This window comes from Camelus ferus, chromosome 23 (assembly GCF_009834535.1).
Source record: "Camelus ferus isolate YT-003-E chromosome 23, BCGSAC_Cfer_1.0, whole genome shotgun sequence".
NCBI lineage: Eukaryota > Metazoa > Chordata > Mammalia > Artiodactyla > Camelidae > Camelus > Camelus ferus.
The window spans coordinates 12803712-12825259 of record NC_045718.1 but is presented as its reverse complement, the minus strand read 5'-3'; the positions used below and the strand labels follow the sequence as shown (position 1 = coordinate 12825259).

General features: G+C 50.1%; 1 protein-coding gene and 1 long non-coding RNA gene across 7 annotated transcripts in view; both read right to left on the bottom strand.

Annotated features, from left to right (window-relative positions):
* IPO9 (importin 9) overlaps nt 1-18997 on the bottom strand; it is a 42419-nt gene extending 23422 nt beyond the window's left edge. Inside the window, exons 1-9 of one of the 6 annotated variants that reach the window (XM_032466899.1) lie at nt 18788-18997; nt 5879-5940; nt 5649-5735; nt 4856-5057; nt 2019-2107; nt 1265-1351; nt 676-795; nt 464-564; nt 224-282 (exon numbers count right to left, since the gene is read on the bottom strand). In XM_032466899.1, coding sequence (XP_032322790.1) covers nt 224-282; nt 464-564; nt 676-795; nt 1265-1351; nt 2019-2107; nt 4856-5057; nt 5649-5735; nt 5879-5940; nt 18788-18950 — 970 coding nt within the window. In that variant the 5' untranslated portion in view covers nt 18951-18997. Of the gene's footprint in view, nt 1-223; nt 283-463; nt 565-675; nt 796-1264; nt 1352-2018; nt 2108-4855; nt 5058-5648; nt 5736-5878; nt 5941-15096; nt 15176-18787 lie in introns of those variants that run through there. The other 5 variants (XM_032466897.1, XM_032466896.1, XM_032466901.1 and 2 more) reach the window with 5 other exon arrangements.
* LOC116659381 lies at nt 7834-8696 on the bottom strand. The gene is made up of 3 exons (XR_004314748.1): nt 8537-8696; nt 8234-8359; nt 7834-7975 (listed from the first exon to the last, which is right to left on the bottom strand). It is a non-coding gene; the product is annotated as an uncharacterized LOC116659381 (long non-coding RNA).
* Nucleotides 18998-21548: the final 2551 nt, after the last annotated feature.

Genomic DNA, 21548 nt, shown 5'->3' with positions numbered 1-21548 from the left:
CCATTCCGAAATTCTACACTTTTATGAGATTTATGCAAATGCCTCTGAGGAACAGATTTTCAGTTTCTCATTCCCCCACATCTAATACATGGAAAGAAAACTCAATCAGAAAACTCACTGAAGAGGAGTGAAGCCTTTGAGCTCCTGCCCTCTCTTCTCTCTCCTTCCTAGACCCCTCTCCCCACTACACGGCGACCCTGCTGAGACCAGACCAGCGACCTACCGTCAGAGTCCACAGGGTCTTCTACCTCTTCTGTGTAGTTCACCTCTGTCCTCACGTAAGTATGATGAAGAGTAAAGAAACAGAATCTGGAGTCTGCTTGGCGCGTGCTCTCAGGGGACCGCCGCCCCCGACACTAGAGACAGGCGGGCACTAGGACGGGGGCCGCGTGAGCATGAGACCCAGCGCTAGATTCCCAGCTAGCGGTGCTAGCAGGCCCCTTACACTCCCTGGAAAGGATATAAGGCTGCACTCTCAGTTAAGGTGTTCCAAACAATAGGCAGAATTTGCTGCATGGAAGACACCATGTGCTTTGGGAAGTTTTTCACCAGGGCTGTCACTGCCTGAGAAGTCAAAGAGAAAAGATCCCAAGAGTTATAGGTGACAGCGGAGAAAAATCAGTGACTTCAGACCACCCTCAACACTCCAAGCGTCTCAGTGGAGCATGTGCTCACCTTGAGGACTTCCATCTTGAACCCGCTGTCAGACGTGGGGCCGTCCGGTATCTGCAGGGCCTGGACGAAGGCCTCTGTGAACTGCTGCACCACGGGAAAGATCAGGACCTTGGCCGCACCCTGAAAGCAGAAACCAAAGCCGTCACCAGACACACCCTGACCGCTGGCTTCACGTCAAACACCGAGACGTGTGGCATCTAAGACTTCTTGGGACTCAGGTTCCCCGCAGAGGGGTGTCGCTGAAGGCGGAGGGAGCGGCTCCCCAAGAGCGCACCTGCAGGTCCCCACAGGGACTCGTTAAAGGCCTTTACGTAAGACCGACGTTTAAAACTGCTTCCGACCCTCAGTGGTCGGTGCTTCCAGCTCATTCCACTTCACAAAGGGTCACAGAAGAGGGTAAAGCTCTGGGTGATGACTGGTGTGGAAAGGATGCAGCTTAGGGTGTCAGAGCAAAGAAGGCTCAGAGGGAAGGAAACTAAGCTGCACACAAATGGGGAAGTTACTAGAGCACGGGACGCGCGCAGCCCTGGGCAGCGGGTGTCCCGGCACCGCCGCACCCACACTCCTGGGTGGGCAGTCTGTCACCGACCTTCTCCAGTTCCTCCATGTTACAGATCATGTGGGCACAAGTGGTGAAAATCTCCACAGCACGGGAACGGGTTCGAATACCATACACCTGGGGAACAAGTTACAGCAGAGCTGTGAGGCTGGGGTAGGTGTACACCTGTGACCAGAAGAAAAACTGTAACAACCAATCCTGGCACGGGACTGGATGCCCTAGAGAGACAGGAGGCGCGTCTGGGAGACAAGCTCCCGCAGTTCAGAGGACGAGAGGCGGCAGAACAGGAGGACTGCTGGAACCGGCCTCCCATGCAGGTCCCTGGGAGCCAATGTGATTAGAAATACTAAGCTGAGTACTGCTTGAAATCCCAACACAGTCAATGTGTTTCTTTCAAAATGCACCCTTGAGCGGGGTGCAGAGAGGTGCAGGGAGGAACACTTGCCCATCAGCAGGGTCGTTAACCCCGCACACGCACAGTAAAGGGCCTACTGGGTGCAGCACAGTGACTGCGTCCACATACTGGGCTGCAGGAAGCAGGCTTGGCCAGGGCCTCAGGGAGCCCCTAAGACAGTGGGTGCTCAGAGGTCACAGGCCGCCAGGAGGTGTGAGACATGAGATACGGGAGCCACTCCCCTGCCCTAGCAAGGCGTGTCTTTGTGGTTCAAGTGAAAGGTCTGAGGCTGACTCCAGTCCACACCTCCATCAGCTTGAGCCTGAAGGCGTGGGGTCAGCAAGCACGAGCGTCTCCCCCCCCAGGAGCCTGGGCCGCGCGCAGCCGTACCTCAGCCATGGTGAAGATCCTGTACATCTCTGGGAGGATGACGGGGGCGACAAGCGGCATCTGCGTGTCCGTCACTTCTCGAGTGAATTCTACGAGGGAAAGGGGTGCTGTAAAAACACTGCTTTACGAAGACTCTAAGTGTGAGAGCCGTCGAACAGCTCCTGGGCGGCAGCTCCCAACAGGGAAAGGGAAAGGCTGGCCTGGCAGCCTTCCCTGGGGCCGGGGAAGAGCACTACTCATCAGCAGGGGAAGAAACAACAGCGCTGCAAGGAAGTACGTGAGGTGAAGACAGACAGCCTTTAGATACACGTTGAAAGAAAATGCGGAACAGACGTGTGGAGCCCCCCCGTGAGGTCACCTTAGGAAAGTCTGAATTACTCCAGTCTGTGCCTGTGTGTCAGCACTCGGGTGTGCCTGGAGCTGCCGCACCTCGGTTCCCCTTGCAGCGCTCCCAGAGGGGTGAGGACGCGCACAGACGCGCCGGGCTTCACCTTTGCAGAGCTCACTCTCCCCGGGGGTGACCTTCCTGACCTCCAAGCCAGAGGCTGCCGCTCAGAGGAACAGGGAGGGATTTCTCCTACGGACGCAGCAAGGAGCAGCCTAGATGTGCGAGGAGACCTGAAGAAGGCGGGGCACACACGGGTCCTAGCTTCCCCTTCACTCCCAGAACCCTCACACGGCGCTGAGACCGCAGAAGGACACTGGGTCGTGTGTTCCTAAGTGTGGGACATCAGCCCTTGGGCCCCGGTGTCTGCTCACCTAACTGCTGCTCCATCAGCTGCGTTTCGGACTCTGACGGTCGTTCCTCAGTCTCACTCTATCTACACTCTATAAGCTTACGTCCGTAACACGTCTTCTGAAGGCACTTGAGTCAGGAAAAGCCTGGGACGCCTGCATCATCAAGCCCCAAAGACAAAGCTGTGGCTCGTGGGCGGGAAGCTTCAAGCCCCCGCTGCTCCGTCTGCACCTCCTTCACACCACCGGCCTCCGCTCCCACGGACGGACGGACAGGCCGCACGAGAAGCCGTGTTAAAGGGGAGCTGGCACAGCTCCTTCAGGCCCCTGACGAGGACCCGTCCGCCCCTGGGCTCCTGACCAGTGCCGATGCCCCGCATGCTGCGTGTGCCGGAGCCACTGCTGTAGGCCCGCCCTCATCTGAGGACGGGTGGAGCCACTATTTGGGATCGGAGGCCAGAGCTGGCCACTCCACGTCTGCGGACTCCGTTCCTGAAGACACACACTTCCCCACGGCTCTCCCGTGGCTGACACAAAGGGACCTCACTGACCAGTGGCCTCCCTAGTCAAGCACAAGGAAGGCTCCTCAGCAAGCTGACCACACGCATCATGTACAACTACTTCTTCTCCAGGTGTTTAAAAAAGAGGTGAACTTTGTGTTGGCAGGATGGAGGGAACAGGCTTCCTTTCCTTAGTAGGAAGTGCATCTGGGAACTGCTACTTTGGCATAACGACGTCGTAGATAAAGGATCCTAGGAGGCTAGTTCCGTGGGTAGGGTGTGCGGAGGCACCTGAATGACAGTCCTACACGGCAGGCAAGGGAGACCCGCAGGGAAGTGAAAACCCGAGCGAGGAATATGTGAACTTCCTGGTGGGTCTGCCCCACGCCCTGGGCACCTGTCACAGAAAATCAATCCAATACAGTGGGCCATTCATACACGCAGCTGGGGCACGGGAAGAGGGGGTCTGAAACAATGGGAGAGGGAGGATTTGCTCCTGGACACAGAATCGGCGTCATCTACATGGACATGACATGGACTGGCACAACTGGGCCCAGACGCCGAGCTCAGTAAACTGAGATTCAAACACAGTAGCAGATCACAGAGAAAGAGGTGAGGCCTGGCTGAGACTTGCACAACCCACGTAAACCTCCAAAACATCGATCCCCACAGCTAGTGTCCACATGAGGGCTCCTGGAAGGCAGAGCAGAGCAGTGGCTCCACCTGGGAGATGGTGCAGGGCAGAGCCCACAAGAGACTGGGAGACTCAGCCTCGCCGATGGTGTTCCAGACCAGGTCTGGCGAGGGAGCGGTAAGTGAGTCAAGCTTAGAGGAGAGTCGCTATGTCCCTGGACTAAAGAAAGTTCAAGCACTTTCACCCATGTTTCAGAACAGAAAGAAATTAAAACTCCATATCTTCTAAGCTGGCAAACGAAGGTCAGGGTTATAGTGACATTGTTTTTACCTTTGAAAACAATTATTTTGTGGGGGGGGAAGTAATTAGGTATATTTATTTATTTATGTATTTTTAGAGGAGGTGCTGGGGATTGAACCTGAGACCTCAGCTTGCTAAGCATGCACTCTACCACTTGAGATATGCCCTCCCCACCTAACTTCTTTCTTATACGTCTGTAAAAACTTGACTTGGCTATTCTTAACTTTGCCTTGGTTGAACCAAACAGAAAAGTAATATGTAACACCACTGATGATCACAACGGCCACAACTCACTGTGTGCTCCCAGTCACCGCGCCAGACCTGACACAGATCAGCTCATTCAAACTCCCCAAAACTTAACTCTACACGCAAGGGAACTCGGGCTCAGGGGCCTCGGCAAGGTGGTGCAGGTAAAGGCAGAGTATGAACAGGAACTTGGGAGCTTTACTCCCCACCACCACAACCCTGTCCTGAGTGGGAGGGTCTCCTTCCCTGGGGAGGGGCGACCAAATGGGCAGACAGACACGGGGTGCAAACCAGGAAGGGGGCACCCGGGAAAGCCGCACAACTCAACTCGTTCTGCTCAGAGCCACTCCAGCCCGCAGCATTTAATAAGCACTCTGGTCACTCGGGAGCCAAGCACGAAGGCAGAGAGAGGCTCCTGGTACCTGTCAGCACGCGCATGGCTCCGTGGACCGCATTCAGGTCTCCGCTCACCAGCATCTCCATGAGCAGGCTGAAGAGCTGGGGCCAAGCCTCGGGCCAGTCCCAGTGGGCGACGGCCGACACGGCGTAGGCCGCGCTGGAGCGCACCTTGCTTATCGACTCTCTCAGCCCGTTGGGCAGCAGCTCCCGGATGACAGCTTTTGCCTGCAGAGGAGAAAAGCCCCACTGCCGTCAGACCAGGTTGTGGGTGATGAGCAGAGCCCCGGTGACCAGCAGGTCCCCTGGGACCGGACATAGTTCAGCCCAGGCACTCACCTACAACTTCTAAACGTACACTGTCCACCTACGTTGAATTAAAATCAGGTCAGACTACAGCCTCCAGTCCTCGGGCACCAGCCACACTTCAGCACTCAGGGCCCACGGTGGCAGAGCGACAAGAGCACAGACACAGCCCCGCGGGCCGGCAGCGCCCAGACCGCACGCCTCAGTGTCTGGGCCACTGCGCTGCACGGCCCTGGGCGCAGGACAAACTACTTCATTGAAACTTCGAACAGATACTGATGAAACTGAAGCTTAAAAGTTAATGTATTTTCCCAGTATCTCACAGCGGTTCGGCAGCAGAACTGGAATCCGAACGCAGGCCGGCCCGGTGCTCCGGCAGCGAGCCAGCCTCCGAGCCGCCGCGCAGCCCCTCCGCCTCGTCTCTGCTCCACACCGTCTGAGGATGCTGACAGCCCAGCCCCATAAGGTGGCCCCTCCAGCCGCCACGGAGATAAGCCACGTAACTACCCTTACCCTTTCCGTGGTCTCCGGGGGTCGGAACTTCTCTGACTGGGCGCACCAGTGAGTCTCCACGTACTGCTTCAGAATGACCGACGCCAGCTGCGAAGAGAAGCAGCCGAGTGGCGCAGCAGAAGGGGCTCCTCACGCAGAGACCGCGCGCGGCCCCCACCCACTGCAGCTTCTCCGAATCTGGCACAAAACCCTCCGCTATTTATAAATGGCGCCAATCAGTGTGGACTCACCTGACGGATTGCCAGTGCCCCCTGGGGGTCCACGGTCAGCTCTGCCAGGTGAACACCAAATTCTGGAAGAGGAAGTTTTACTGTGAGTCCACGAGCACCCAGGAGAGCCACAGCGATTTACTGAGCTCTGAGCCCGACACCAACAGGAAAGGTTGCAGAAAGCAGCGTGGTTTGTGGCCCCTGAGAGTGCCGGTCACTGCGAGGACGAGTCCTCTACGCGCGAGGGCCTGGGCGGCCTGCAGGGACGGCTGCCCACAAAGGGAGGAGCAGCACCTCTCGCTCCCTGCAGCCACTGCACAGCACCCTCCAGCTGCCTTTCCTTCCAAGGTGGCAAATCCTCCTCTTAGACCAAGAAATTTAGTGTCTAATTGAAAAAACCAGGACTAGCTATACCCCAAAGAAAAGCTAAAAGGTGAGATTTCAGAAGTTGCCCAAATACACATCACCAGATAAGAGAAGATCAAATCTAAGAAAATCTGGCCTTAGCCAGCTTAGTCCTAAAAATATAACTGTTGTAAGTGAACAGTATCTAACAAGCAATGTAAGCAGCAATCTTAAACTGCATACTGGGAGGCTACAGACAACTCATCATTTCTCCCAAATTAAAATTTAGATCCTTCAGTGCAATCCCTATCAAAATCCCAATGGTCTTTTTTGCACTCATTGAAAAACCCATCCTCAAATTCATGTGGACTCTCAAGGGACCCCAAATAGCCAAAATCATCTTGAAAAAGACCAGAATCAGAGGACTCACACGTCCCAATTCCAAAACTTACCACAAATCTACAGTAATCAATACAACATGGTATTGGCAGAAAGACAGTCACACAGATGATGGACTAGACCATGCAGCGGGGAAAGGACAGTCTTTTCAACAGATGGTGCTGGGACAACTGGAGAGCCGTGTGCAAAACGACTACACTGGACCCCTACCCTCACACCACATACAGAAATCAACTCAAAACGGATCAAGGACCTAAATGTAAGACCTAAAACGAAACAACTTGGAAGAAAACACAGGACAAAAGCTTCACAACGCTAGCTTTGGCAATGATTTCTTGGATGTGACACTACAGACACAGGTAGCAAAAGAAAAGTGGACAAATTGGACTTCATAAAAATTTCAAGCTTATGTGCTTACAGGACACTAGCAGCAGAGTGAAGCGGCTACCCACAGAATGGAAGAAAACTTGCAATCATACCTGATGAGGGATTAACATCCAGTTATATAAAGAGACCCTACCTACCACTCAACAACAACATGACCCAATTCAATGGGCGTAAGACTTAAAAGACACTTCCCCAAAGACATACAAACGGCCAGTAAGCACACGAAGAGATTCTGAACATCCCCAATCGTTTGGGAAACGAAAGTAGAATCTAAGCTACTACCTCACACCCATCAGGATGGCTTCTACTAAAAAACAGAAAACCGCTGGAGAGAATGTGGAGAAAACGAGAACCTGTGTGCACTGCTGGAGAATGTAAAATGGCACAGCCACTTGGAGAGCAGTGCAGTGGCGCCTTTAAAACAGAATCACCATGATTCCACTTCTGGGTTTACCCAAAAGAAATGAAAGCAGGGCCTCGAAGGGATCGCTGTGCGCCACGTTCACAGCAGCATTACTCACCGCGGCTGAAGTGTGGAAGCGGCCCAAGTGCCAACCAAAGACGAATGGATAAGCGAAATGTGGTGTATACGTACAAGGGAATATTTAAAAGGAAGGAGGTTCCGCAATACACTACAATGGCTACAATGCATGAACCCTGAGGCATCCTGCCCAGCGGATAAGCCAGTCCCCAAAAGACAAAGACCGCACACAGCCACTTACACGAGGGGACTCGGAGGCGTCCACCCTCAGCACAGAAGCACAATGGGCGTAAGGGCCCGCGCAGGCGCTGGTGGGGCGGGAATGGCACAGAGCTCCAGTTCCACAAGGTGAGGTGGGAGGGTGGTGAGGGCTGCGCGACAGTGCGAACGTGTTTAGTGCCGCTGCGCTGTGAGCTCAGGGGTAAAGACGGCAGAAAAACAAGTTTCTGCTGTCGCGCACAGGGAACATGGTCAGTACCTCGAAGTAGCCTAGAACGAAAAAGAATCTGAAAAGGAATGTATGTATGACTGAAACCTGATGCTGCACACCAGAAACCGACCCAACTTTGTAAACTGACTGTATTTCAAAAAAAAAAAAGAAAAAAGGTTAAGACAGCAATTTTATAGTAAGTGTATTTTACAAGAAAAAAAAGATTTACTTTACATCTAAATTACACTTGCAAAGGAATAAACTATCAAATATTTATTCGTGAAAAGAGGAAGAAGCAGAATGTAAAACCAAGAGCGCATCCTAATTTTCACACCTCGCATTCCAGGGCTGTGCTGTCCAACGTGGTAGCCGACAGCGACGAGCGTGTACTGAGCACCTGAAACGTGGCCAGGGAGAACTGACGTGTGCTGTCAGTATAAAATGCACACCAGACTGCAAACTTAGTATGAAAACAAAATAATGTAAAGTATTTTAATAAAGTTTATATTGGTTAGACATTGAAATACATTGCATACAATAGGTTACATGACTACAGTATTAAAAATGAATGTCACCAGTTTCTTCTCCCCTTTTTAATACAGCAAATAGAAACCCAAAATGTTCACATGTGACTCACATTCTGTCCTCCAGAATTAACAGCAGCTTTTCAGAACCGCTTGGTGTGGTAGGTGCACGGGTCACAACTGGCTCACCACTCCCATTTGGGGGTGACAGATTAGGGGGTTAGAAACCTGGCTCTGGAATTGGTGTTGCAATCCTTATCCAAATCCAATGGCTCTGTTACATAGAAACAGAACAAACAACTCTAAAATTTGGGTCTAAAAGACCCAAACAGCCAAAACAATCCTGAGAAATGACAAAGCTGGAGGGATCACGGGCCCTGGTTTTAAACTATATTACAAAACTATAGCAACCCAAACAGGATGGTATCGGCACAGAGACAGACACACAGATCAGTGGAACAGGAGAGAACCTAAATAAGTCCACAAATATATGGGCAATTAATTTACAGCAATGGAGCCAAGAATATACAATGAGAAAGGACAGACTCTTCAATAAATGGTGCCTTGAAAACTGGACAGCCACATGCAAAAGAATGAAACTGGACCACTATCTTACACCATGCACAAGAATTAACTTAAAATGGATTAAAGATCTGAATGTAAGACCTGACACCATAAAACTCCTTGAAGAAACTGTAGGCAGTAAGTTCCTTGAAACTGATCTTGGTGATGATTTTTGGATCTGACACCAGGAGCAAAGGCAACAAAAACAAGTAGGACCACGTCAAACTAAAACACTCAGTAGGGCAAAGGGAACCATCAACCAAATAGAAAGGCACCCTACTGAACAGGAGAACACACCTGCAAATCATATACCTGCTAAGGGCCTAACGTACAAAATATATAAAGAATTCACAAAATTCAATAACAAACAATGTGATTTTAAAATGGGCTGAGGACTGGAATAGATACTTTTCTAAAGAAGACATAGAGATGGCCAACAAGTGCACGAAGAGGTGCTCAACAGTACTAACCATCAGGGAAATGAAATCAAAACCACAGTAAGATACCACCTTACACCTTTCACAATGGCTATTATCAAAGAGATAAGCAGTAACAAGTGTGATAAGGCTTCGGAGGAAGGGGCACCTCTGTGCACTGCTGGTGGGAACGTAAAACGGTGCAGCCACCGTGGCAAACAGCATGGAAGTTTTTGAAAAAATCAAAAATGTAACTATCATATGATCCAGCAAGTCTACTTCTGGGTATTCATCCAAAGAAAATGAAAACATTAACTCAAAAAGATGTATGTACCTCAATGTTCACTGAAACATTATTTACAACAGCCAAGATATAGAAACAACCCAACTGTCCATCAGTGGATGAATGGATAAAGAATATGTATACGTATGTATGTATAGATACACACACATAATAGAATATTATTCAGCCATAAAAAGGAATGAGGTCTTGCCATTTACCACACCACGGACAGACCTTGAGGGCATTATGCTAAGTGAAGTAAGTCAGACAAATACCGTATGGTCTCACTTATGTGTGGAATTTAAAACAAACAAAACGAGATAACCCCCCCAAAACCAAGCTCACAGATGCAGAGAACAGACTGGTGGCTGCCAGAAGAGGCAGATGGCGGGGGTGGGCAAAACGGGTGAGGGGAGTCAAGAGGTATAAACTTCCAGTTGTAAGACAGATAAGCCCTAGGGAAGTGACGCACAGCAGGTCAACTCCTGTTAACAACACTGTGCTGCGTACTTGAAAGTTGCTGAGGGTATAAATCTTAAAAGTTCTCACCACAAGAAAACCGAAAATTCCGTAACTAAAAATATATATATATATATGTCAGTTACTGTGCAATTATTTTTATCGTCTATCATGAGAACACTGTTTGGCATTCCTATCTATGTAACTACAGTTACTTTCCATGACAAGTTCTAACCACCATGACGGGACTCCACTGCAATGGCCATCCGACACGTACTTACGCAACAGAAAAGCTGAACACCGGGAAAAAGTTGTTCCACGCAATGTTGCATGTTCAAGGCTTATCCAAGAAAACTGGTTAAAAACGAAAATGATCTATGTCTATTTTTTTAAATGTTTTATTTTGCAATAATTTTTAGACTTAAAAGCAGTTCCCTCCAATGCATGACAATCCTTCACTCTTTCCTTGTCTTTTGTGACCAGGTCAGGTTTGATAAGTAATGATCGGTTATTTTGTAGAACATGTCTCAACGTGCATATGACTGACGTTTCCTCATGATTAGACAGAAGTTATCTGTTTTTAGCAAGAATATCAGAGAAGTGAGGATGTGTCCCTGGTAAATCGTGTCAGAGAGCACATAATGTTGATACATTTTATTACTGGTAATGCTAACCACCATCACCTGGTACTGTGGGATCTCCTGGGCGTTTCCACTGTAAAGATATTGTTTCACCCTTTATAGATGATAAAAATCTTGGAAGAGATACTTTGAGATTATGCTAATATCCTGTTTCTCTTCAAACTTTCACTCACTGATTTTAGCATCCATCTGTGGGTCCTCAACAATTATTACTGGGTTGTTTGTCTAATGGTGCTTTTGTATTTCTTTCATTATGTTCACACTTAATTCCTTGCAATTCTTCTGTGAGGAGGAACTGCCCCCCTCCTTTCTTTCTTTAGACCAGCGTGGACCCGTGTTGATTGCCGTTACGCTATGGGTTTTAACCCAGTCCTAACATCCTTTATCCCACTGCTCAGATGTCCCCTCTGGCCATCAGCACACCTTCTCGTGAGCTCTGTACACTACTACGTGCCCCAACCCTTTCCCAAGCACTTCTTTTCTGTTATCACAAGATACTCTATGCTCCTCTTGCATTTTCTCTGCTTAAGCCCTGGAATCAACTTTTCCTCCAAGGAGTCCTGGTGTTTTTAGCGGAGAATGCTACTTAGAGGTCAAGATCTGGGCGCCAGGTGTGCTCACTGCTACTGGGGTGTCACTGTTCCTAGCCCCCCGCAAGAACAGCAGTAGGAAATACATGTACGCACACTAACCTATGCCTACACATACATCTGTCCGTCCGTTTGCCTGCCCAGCCATCCGTCCATCTACTGATAACTCAAATCCAATCCAGGATCTCAAGGTTCATTCCACTTTTCCTCCTTTCCTTATTAGCAATTCTTTCTCTGACAGCGATAAACCTGGCTCTCATTATCTACAATAAATTTACTTATTTGTTCAATCTTAGCATACAAATAAACTAATTACAGAACTATTAACTCACACTCTTGTGACAAACAGATATATTAACTGGAGCACAATTTTAGTGTACAGTTCCTTTTGACTTGGGTCTTACAATATGGAGTCAAAATACTGTTCTCCAAAATTAGGTTAGTTCTCCCCCTCCAACACCTAACAGTTACATTATTCATCTGCAGTACAGTTAGGACCATTTGTTACTAATTATATCCCATCTGGGGCCCCCTGCATTGTTTGATTTTACTTACCTGGGGGTATGTAGAACTTAACTATGATTCTCAGAGTTAAAGGAAGGTATACAAAAGGCGTACTCCAAGAAGCACTGCTCCCTCCTCATCCCTATTAACTTCCTTCCGCCCCTTCCCCCCACTCCACGTGGGCAACCAGTTTCTGGGTTATCTTTCCTGGATCTTTTGTGTGAATGAATGGACACACGGGCATTTTCTTACATCCTCTTGCTTACATGAAAAGTAGTGTATTATATTCTTTCGCAATTTGTTTTTTATCAGTTAACGTGATATCCTGGAAGTCATTTCAAATCAGTTCCTCTGGATTCCTCATTCTGTTTTCACAGCTGCACAGTATACCACTGTATGAACATACATCCTTTCTTCAACCATTTTCCTATGTATGGCAATTAGATTGCTTCCAACAATTTCGCTTTCAGAAACAATACTGCAGTAAACAGTACTTTCACACTGTTGAATGCATGTCTTCAGGGTGGGACTCCTAGCAGTGGGGCTGCTGGACGGAAAGCACGTGTGCAGAGGGTCCGGTGTGGCCACCTCTCCCTCCAGCGGGACCGTCCCGCTGCACACCCATGGGCGCCGTTGACAGTGTTCCCCCGCTGCCTCACCAGCGGGATGTGCTATCATACTGAACACTTTTCCAGTCTGACAGAAGAGAAATGATATCTCAGTGCTGGTTAATTTGTATTTGACTAACCATGAGTGACTTTTTTTGTGTGTGTTTGAGTGCTGTTTTAATGTCTTTTTCTGGTAGGAGGGGTAAACTGCCCATGTCTCACCCCCATTTTTCGATTGGGGTTTTGGTCCTTTGTTTCTTAATTTTCAAGAGCTCTTTATATATTAAGGATATTATCTTTCTGTCTGTGGTATATGCTATGAAAAATTTCTCCCTCTTTGTCAGCTATCTCCTGACTTTTTATGTGGTATTTTTGTCATGCAAATTAAAAATTTTAATGCAGTCAAATTTATCAATCTTCTTTTGTTGCCTCTAGATTTTGAGTCATAGAGTCTTTTCTTATGCCAAGGATAAAGAAAAATTCACCAATACTTTCTTCTAAAACTTACAGAGTTTCATTTTTTTAATATTTAGACTCCTAATCCACCTGGAGTTTCTTTGTTTGTATGATGTGAGACACTGATCTGATTCCACCTAACCCATTTACAATAAAAAAAACCTAACAAATCGCGAGTCACTGTGGCACGAAGGCCAGGCGCACTCTGCACGTGGGTCCTTGCTCACCAGACGCAGAACCTCAGGTCTACTCTTTTTCAAGAAAAGCTGAGCGCAAATACATTTTTTCCAGATGAGTGCCGGGGTGGGGCAGGACTGTGAGGGTCACAACAGCTGGGAGGCTCTTTGCTCTAACACAACCTTTCAGTTCATCCCGTCCAGCACCCTATCAAAGATCACACCCCAGTTTCCCCCAATCACTTCGCTGCACACATCCCCGAGACTGCCAAGGAAGGGGAGAGCAAGAGACCATCAGGAGATTCAGATCTACGTGGGGCTCAGGAACCTAAGTTAACCCAGGATTTGTGCCTACGACAAGCATTACAGAATGGATTTTCTCTGCAAGTTTATTTCTTCCAAGTAGGAAAGAAGGTTCCAATAATATGACTCTGCTCAAAAGCTTTAATGTGAAAGAACATCTTCAAAGAATATCATCATTGCTAACTGAAGACAAATTAAAAAAAAAAATTCGGGGGGTGGGAATTAGGTTTACTTATTTATTTTTAGAGGAGGTACTGAGGATTGAACCCAGGACCCTGTGTATGCTAAGCATGCACTCTACCACTTGAGCTACACCCTCCAACATAAAGACAGATTTTTAAAACAGAATGGATAAACAGATTTCCTTTTCTATAGGCTCCCAGAGTTTCGAAAACAGTGACATGATCAACTCTGGTTTGGAAACCCAGAAAATTCAAAGAAGAAGAACTCATCTGCACTAGGTTATAGGGGGTATAAGAGGGAAAATGCCAACTACAACTCTATTTAACCTGTTTATTCTGTCCAGACTACACACCCACTAGAAATATAGGCATATCAGTCACCACAGAAGAGTTTCAAACTATAGAATTTAGTTTTATTTTTAATTTTAATTTACTTCCAAGCTACATGAAGAATCATTTACAAGGAGTGACAGAGGTGCTGCGGTGTTGATGGTGAATTCTGTGCTAACACACAGACTGAAAAGCCAGAAAAAGCCTTCAAGTGTCTGACTTATGTTAAATCTGATCAACACAGCTGCTCTCATCCACCGATGACCTCTGTGAAGTAGTAAAAAGCCCATTTACAGATATGCACTTAACAAAGATCATACAATATGTTTAAAAGAAATATACCTAAGTATATTTGTAAAGAAAAATGTACTTTTCTTTTTGTGTGTGTTGGGGGATTTCCAGTTTTGCTGAAAAATGAACATGATTTCTTTAGAAAGCATTACCAGAACAGGTGAGTAACTTACTCTGGGACAGTTAAGGCAGGGAGACTACAAGAGACACAGACGTACACGGTTGTCTCATTTTATCTCGCTAGAAAAGGACTAAACTAATATTCAATCTACAAAGTTAAGCTGAAGGGGAGAGTCCCAAGCGTGTTAAATGAAGTTAGCTTTCTAAAGCCATTTTTGTTGGGAAGTTTAATTTTTCCAGTTCCTTTTCCCAAGGTGAATGAGGACAGACCTAGTCTGTTAATCTGGGTTTTCACCCTGACCCTAGGTTCTTCATTACACCTTTAATCCAATCCCAATAGGTACCCCCGACCTCCTTTCTAAGACATCTTTTGCCCTCTCTCCTTAACTCACTCTCTGGCCTTAGTCCCTGCTCTCCTCTCCTGTTTTCCTCGCTCCCCTCCCTCTCCTTTCACCCCACTAGGCAAAAACATTATCCTTCCAAAACGTGGCTTAGAAGGGAAGATCCGAAGGAGAGCATGGAGGGTAAAGGATACGGTCAGAAACACAAGCTACTGGTCTGAAGGGTCTGCCAGGGACATGAGACTTGGCAGCGCTGACAGTTAGGGAAGCTACCAGAGGAAGAACGTGAGTGGACTGTTCTGGGAGGAGGGGGTTCTGAGCAGCGCTCTGGAGAAGCCCCCTTTCTCCTGGGGGCTGGTAAGCACCACAAAACCACGGCTGAAAGGAAAAAGAAAACTCCAACACTGGCCTTTTTCCGAGCGTGGCCGCCTTCCGCTCGGCTCAGTGCCCGCCACATGCCCAGGAGTGCGTCTGGATCCTTGAGGGGCTCCCTTCGCAGGTGACAGTGCTTACGCTACACTGTAAGAGAGCCAGAAAAGTGCCCATGAGAACCAGAAAGCAGACTTTCAGCCAGCAGGATCACCTCTCTAGGCCCCTAAGACGGGGAACCAATACAGTTGTGTGGGTGGCATCGGACGCCAGGAGAAGTGGGGGAGAGACGACTCCCCCTCCCCAGCTCAATGTAGCGGTGGTGGGAGGAAAGAGAAAATGCATTTTCTGTGACGTATCTGCAGGAGCAAGACAGATAAGGCTAAGTAAAGGCCAAATGATGGAAGAAAGTATCTTCATTTCTAAGAGACAAAAAGAAATAACAAAGAAGACAATCACTTAGGGTCTATATCTGCTATATAAGAAGTCTGCGCTGCGCCGCCTGCCACCTGGGCGCGAGGACGACTCAGAGAGAGAAAAGGTAGGGATAACTTCATTCTAAGGTATAAGAAGAGCCGAGCCTAAACACACCAAAAATGAACAGCTGACATCCTCAAAAGTCACGATCTTCTCACAAGCCAGGCAAACAAGAGCTGATGCAGCTGGTAGAGAACACTAGGCTTTAATGTAAGAGATCCTGGCAGTTCACACACTTTTCTGTCTTTTTAAATATTGTAAGATGCTTGATATGACACCTAGTACATAAAATGCAGTAAGAATGCCCCAATAAATCAGAAGGACTAATTTTCACTTTACTGAGCTAGGGCTAAATTCCTACAAACCTGCTGATAAAACTCAAAATCTCAACGTTCTAAGAAAAACCGAAGGGCACCAAATCATCTGCTGGAATATTGTACAGCATAGATGCTTCCACACTTTCAAGTAGCACGTTTCTCAGCTCAAGATGGGGCGTCGTCTGAAGAAGGTGGCTGGTTACTGGCACCATCTCCTCTGCTCATTAGCCCTGTAACACAGGCTCTCTCTACCCCTCAGAGCCCCGGTGACCAGGGAAAGCAGCAAGCACAGGGACGTGAGCCGCTCATCCCAGGACACCAGGAGGACGGAGACAGCCTGTCCTGACTCTTCAGAGCCGACCCACCAGCAGTCAGGGGGCTCTCTCGAATACACACTTCCTTGGCTTAAGGAAACAGGCTTACCTTCTGGAAAACATGGTAACTGATCACAGGCAACTTATTTCCTGGAAAATCGCAGCTGGCAGAGTGAATGACTAGGCTGTCCTTCGGGCTCCAGCACCTCAAATTTCCAAGATAACTGCTTCTTAAAAATCTCCTCCACCCCACAATCTGGTCAGAGTGTGTCATCCTCTCTTGTCTGTCCACTTAACAGGGAGTTATAACTGACCTGTGTCCTTCCCCCCTAAAATTAAATTAGAGAGTGTTCCACTTAATCTCCAAGACTAGGGATCATCACCTGGCAGCCAAGGAAGGGAGCACGCCTGCTTGTCAAAGGGAACAGTCTGGTTAACGTTAAGGATCAGCTGGGACCAGTTTCCCACGTGAGGCAATAAATGGTTCATGAGACAGCATGGTTATTTGAGGGAACAGAGGGACTAGAAACAACCAGATTTGGCTGTCACTCAACCTTGGGCCTCCTGGAACCAAAAAAGGATCAAAAGAACACAAATAACAGACACCAACTCCCAGATTCCTCATCAACTCCAAGGCTTAAGGAAGTGTGTATCCTAGGGCCAGAAAGCGAGGTTTCTTCTACTAGGATAAAACTAAAATGTGAAGCAACTTCAAAGGAGTGGAAAATGTTCATTCATCGCAAGAATGGCTCCCTACCTCAGCCTGCAGGGTTAGCGGTGGGAGCAGGGCCCTTCCAGTTTCATCAGGCCGGGTGGGTGGGTAAACCCTGGCTGGGAAGCCAGGTACTCTATTCTCGTTCAAGGAGGAAAATGGCTTGTGCAGAAGAAACGACTGACCCCGCTAAGGAAACGTGAGACTCAGGCAGTGTACAGGACAGGAGATACTCTGGACACAGTGGTAAAAAAATAACCAGCTAAAGGCCCCACGAAGAGGACAGGAGAGAAGGGACCACATCCGAGGAATCAATCACCGTCTTCCTTCTCCAAAACAGGTTAGTGAAATGGGTGAATCTCTATAGTTTTTAAATAAACAAAAGGAATTGAATTAGACTATTTAAAACACAAACAACCTCCAAAGGGTCCAAAGCGCCACACTCAGCCCCAGAGCCTTGACTCAGCCGTCACACCTAACCCGTGGGCAGCGGGCCTCCTGCGAGACCACACCGTAAGGCTGTGGCACCAGAGCCCCTCCACACCCGGTACGTGCCACAGCACAGGCAGTAAGTTCCAGGTGTGTGTGTCAATCTGCTCCCACCAGGGGCCTAGATCAAATGCAAAATTCCACACTTCTGTGTAATGTTTCATTTCAAGACCCAAAAAAGAAGACGGAAGTCTTCAAAAAGATCTCAGAAAGACTCTCATCGGCTTTGCCTGGATGAGACCATGTGCTGACCAGAGTCGAAGGGGTCTGGGCCCGTGGGGGACTGCTACTGGACGGACAGGAGAGGAGGCACATCTTTCGCAGGATGAGCCAGACGTGCATTTGGGGCCCCAGGAGCACTGGGTATCACTCAGGGAAGGCGTGACCCTCAACTTTATTACAGTCGTAGCTGGACTGTGATGAGGTGCCTTTGTCACTCTTTCTCCTTCATACCCAAGGGAGTTGGACATGTTAGTGTGAAAAAAGGAGTTTTACCTGGAAGCCATAATAACTCCTGCAGATCTATGCATGACCCTCAAAGAGCTTCCTCAAATCCAGTAGCTGCTCCTCTTGTATGATCTGACATTTTATTAAACAATGACAGTTACAACTAAGCCTTCAAAATGGTCCTTAACCCGTTAAGTCCCAAATCTCAACATGTTTCCAACACAGGTAATTCAGTTGTCAACAGCTCTCCCAAATGCTGGGAGAACATAAAATTAAATTTAAGGCAGATCTGTCTTAACCCTAAGTCGGGCAGGAGAGCCAGCTCAAGGCTCTGAGTGTGCCCGCTCAGACCAGGGACAGTTTGAGACGTGGTGGTACCGTCCTGCCGAGCTGGGGGCGTCTCAAAACCTGGGGTTCCTCCAGCGGAGCCCCGACACGCCAGACACACTGGTGACAAAAAGCCCGAGAGGCTCTTCCCCCTCCCGTTTCAGGCTCAGACTGTCCTCTGTGGCGCGGCCACCCTCGGCCTGGAGAAAGGCCCCCAGCAGGAAACTGACAGATTCTTCCTCCATCACTTCAACGCTTGTGATAGGAGGATGGGGACAAAGACGCAAAGACAAAGGAGGATGGGCTCCTCCGAACAGAAGTGCGCACGCAGATCTTCAGTGGGCGCCAGCCACCCCGAAAACCCAGGGGCGCGCGGCGGGGAGGGGGCGGCCGCGCAGGCACCTGCCTTCACCCTCGGGAAGCGCGACGGCGCGGCCGCGGGCCAGGACCCCACGTCCGACAGACTCCGCGGCTTCGGGCCCCGCCGCTCCGCCGCCCGCGCCCGGCCCCGCCCGCCCGGGGCCCCGGCCCCTGAGCTCCGCCGCCGCGTCCCCGGCCCTGCCTCCCCGGCCCGGTGTCCGGCCGGAGCGCGCCCAGAGGTCCGCGCGGCCCAGGTCCGCCGCCCTCGCGGCGGCCCGCCTCACTCACCCTCCGTCACCTCCAGCACCTTAATCTGCTCCTCGGCGGCCGCCCGCACCTCCTGCACCGGAGACAGGATCCCGGTGAGCGTATCCACCAGCGCCTCCTTCAGCCCCTGGGCCACCGGACCCGGCAGCCCCGAGGACGCGCCAGCCGCCGCCGCCGCCGCCATCTTCCTCCCCGCCGCGCGCCAGCCCCGCGCCCGGCCCGCCGACGGACGGCTCCCGCGCGCGGCCAATCCGCGAAGCCGCGCCTGCGCACAGGCCGGGCGGCGGCGGGAGGGGCGGGGCGGAGGCCGAGCCTCCGCAGACAGCGCCCCCTGCCGCGGGGGCGAGAACCGCGCCGGCCTCCGCGGGAGCCCATCCGGGGGACCGGGCCGCTGAGCCCCGGCAGGGTGGGCGCGGGCGCGACGCGTGACTCCACGTGCACGCATCCTTTGGGCGTAAGATACTGCTTTAGGAGAGGTTGGGGTGGGAGTGGATGGAGAGGGTCATACGGTCAGAGTCAGGTCCTATGTTAAACCAACCTCTTTTCCCCTAACACAGAAGAACCGTTGGCCCAAGTGAGTCTTCATCTCCCAGCCTCGGGAATCCAAAGGGAGGGGGGAAGAATCTGAAGTGGACTGGGCAGTGAGTTGGGCAGCGGCTGGCCAGGAGAGAGACTGCATGGGAAAGGGATTCCCCTCAAGGTACTCATATGACTATTCGAGAGTAAGTCCTGTCAGATGAGAAAGTCATAAAATTTTTTGCAGAGAAATTATGGCTGGACATTTAAGGGGTGGAGGAATGAGTAGTTAATATGGTGTCCAGGGCTGGTCGTGGAAATGGCTCAAGGTGCAGACACTCCTAAGTACTGGAGCAAGTGCAGGATCACTGAGTGGGGTTAAGGGGCAAGGCAGGGTGGCCAGCACGTGGTGGCGGAGGGATGGAACTGCAGGTTGTTGCAATGGGAGGTTCAGAGCAAGTAGCAACAGGCGATTCTTAGTAAGCTGTTCAGGTCCAAGGCCTTAAAATGGTTTCCAGGAACTGTGACTCACTCCCAAGTGGCAAAGACCAGTTAGCAATTCCCAGCCCAGTTCGGAGACTGGGGATGCTAGGCTGCTGACGACCAGGGATGAAGTCACCTCATCTGAGTACTCTTCCAAAAGAATGACTCCTTGTTTATTTTGAGGTGCGCTCTCAGCACATTTGCCACCTCCCTGTTACAGGGCAACTTCATGCGGGAGAAGACTGCCTCTCGGACCCTGCAAATCCACAGCAGGGAATAGTCGGACGTCTTCTCCTTCTTTCCGTGCCCAGGAGAGGCAGAACTCCATTAGAACCTATTCTTTTCCCAGGGGTTAATTCAGTTTTACCCCTGGAAGAAAATTCGGCAAGTCCAGAGGGGGTATGTTTGCAAACATCGTGATGGTGGATGGAGGACTCAGGAGCACTGACCTCTGGCAAAGGATGCTGTGTCCACATGCAGGCAGGACCCCCCACCCCCCATCCCCAGAGGCGTTGAGACTCTTGCTTAGGGTTTGAGGGTCAGGTATCTCCAGGGAGGTGGGTCTTACCTCTGGGTTTGGCACATAACCTTCTAGATGGAGGAATGGAGACAGAAACCAGACAGAGGGAGCTAGAGAGAGCAGCGGACAACACAGGAAAAACTTTATTGAAATATAATAGCATCGAACAGGTTAATCTCGCTGGAAGGAGACATGCCTGACGGACAGAAGGTCCAGAGGAGGGGCCCTGGGTGGTGGAGGGAGGCCTCTTCCGCTGGCCCTCGCCTGGATTTCACTTTCAACCAGTTTGTTAGATCAGACGAACCAGTGAGGGACGCCCAGCTCTCCACTTGATTGTTACCGCAACTATGTACAATGGCCGAGTCTCTCCGTGAAATGATGTAAACGGGGGTAGATTGGAAGAGGGGAGGCCAAATGATAAAACACAGACACACAGACACACATACATCCTGGCTTGGGGGTCTGTGCCCAGTGAATGCAAGAAAAAGTGTTGCAAAGACGCCTGCCCACCCACCACCTGAGAACCGCCATGCATCTGAGATATAAGGACTCCATCCACGAATAGCGCTGCCTGAACTGGGATGGGCAGGAGGGAAAAGGAAAGGAGTCCAGTGGGGTTGGAATTCATTTAAGAAAAAAACTGTTCCGTTAAAAACAAAAACAAAAACACGTGAGAAAGTGGGAGGCTCCTGTGCAGCGGTGGCCCAGAGACCGGCTGGGGTCTGGGAGCTCTGGTCTTCCCAGCTGCATCTTCAGCCTTGGAGAAACGGCAGGGAGGCAGGGAGATCCCACAGGAGGGGAATGGAGGGGACCGGGGAGGGGCGGTTTTAGTGCCACTGTCTCACCCTCACCTTCCTCGGGCCTTAATCCGTCCTCCAAGTGCTTGGTTCCAGAGCTCAGGGCCCGAGTGCTAGCACGTTGCTTTGTCCTCCACCCACAGGCTCTCTCACGGGGAAAACAGACACACTTGACACAAAACCAGTTGTAAACGCCTCGTCTCCCCCATGGCTCCACCCGCTGGGGTCTGTGAGTTCAGGATATTGAAGCTCCTTTCAGATTTTTCGAATACAGATTGGATTCTGTCGCCGTGAGTAGCTGTGTCCAAGTCCTAAGTCCTGGTGCAGGGAAAGGAGAGGAGGCCGAGGACTTGCTGCCCAAGCGCCCTGACCTCCCTCCTGCCACTGCCACGGAGCAGGGCCTGGGGGCCTGCTTTGGGGCAGGAGGTTCTGACAGGGTCTCAGATCTGGCAGTGCCCTTTAGAAC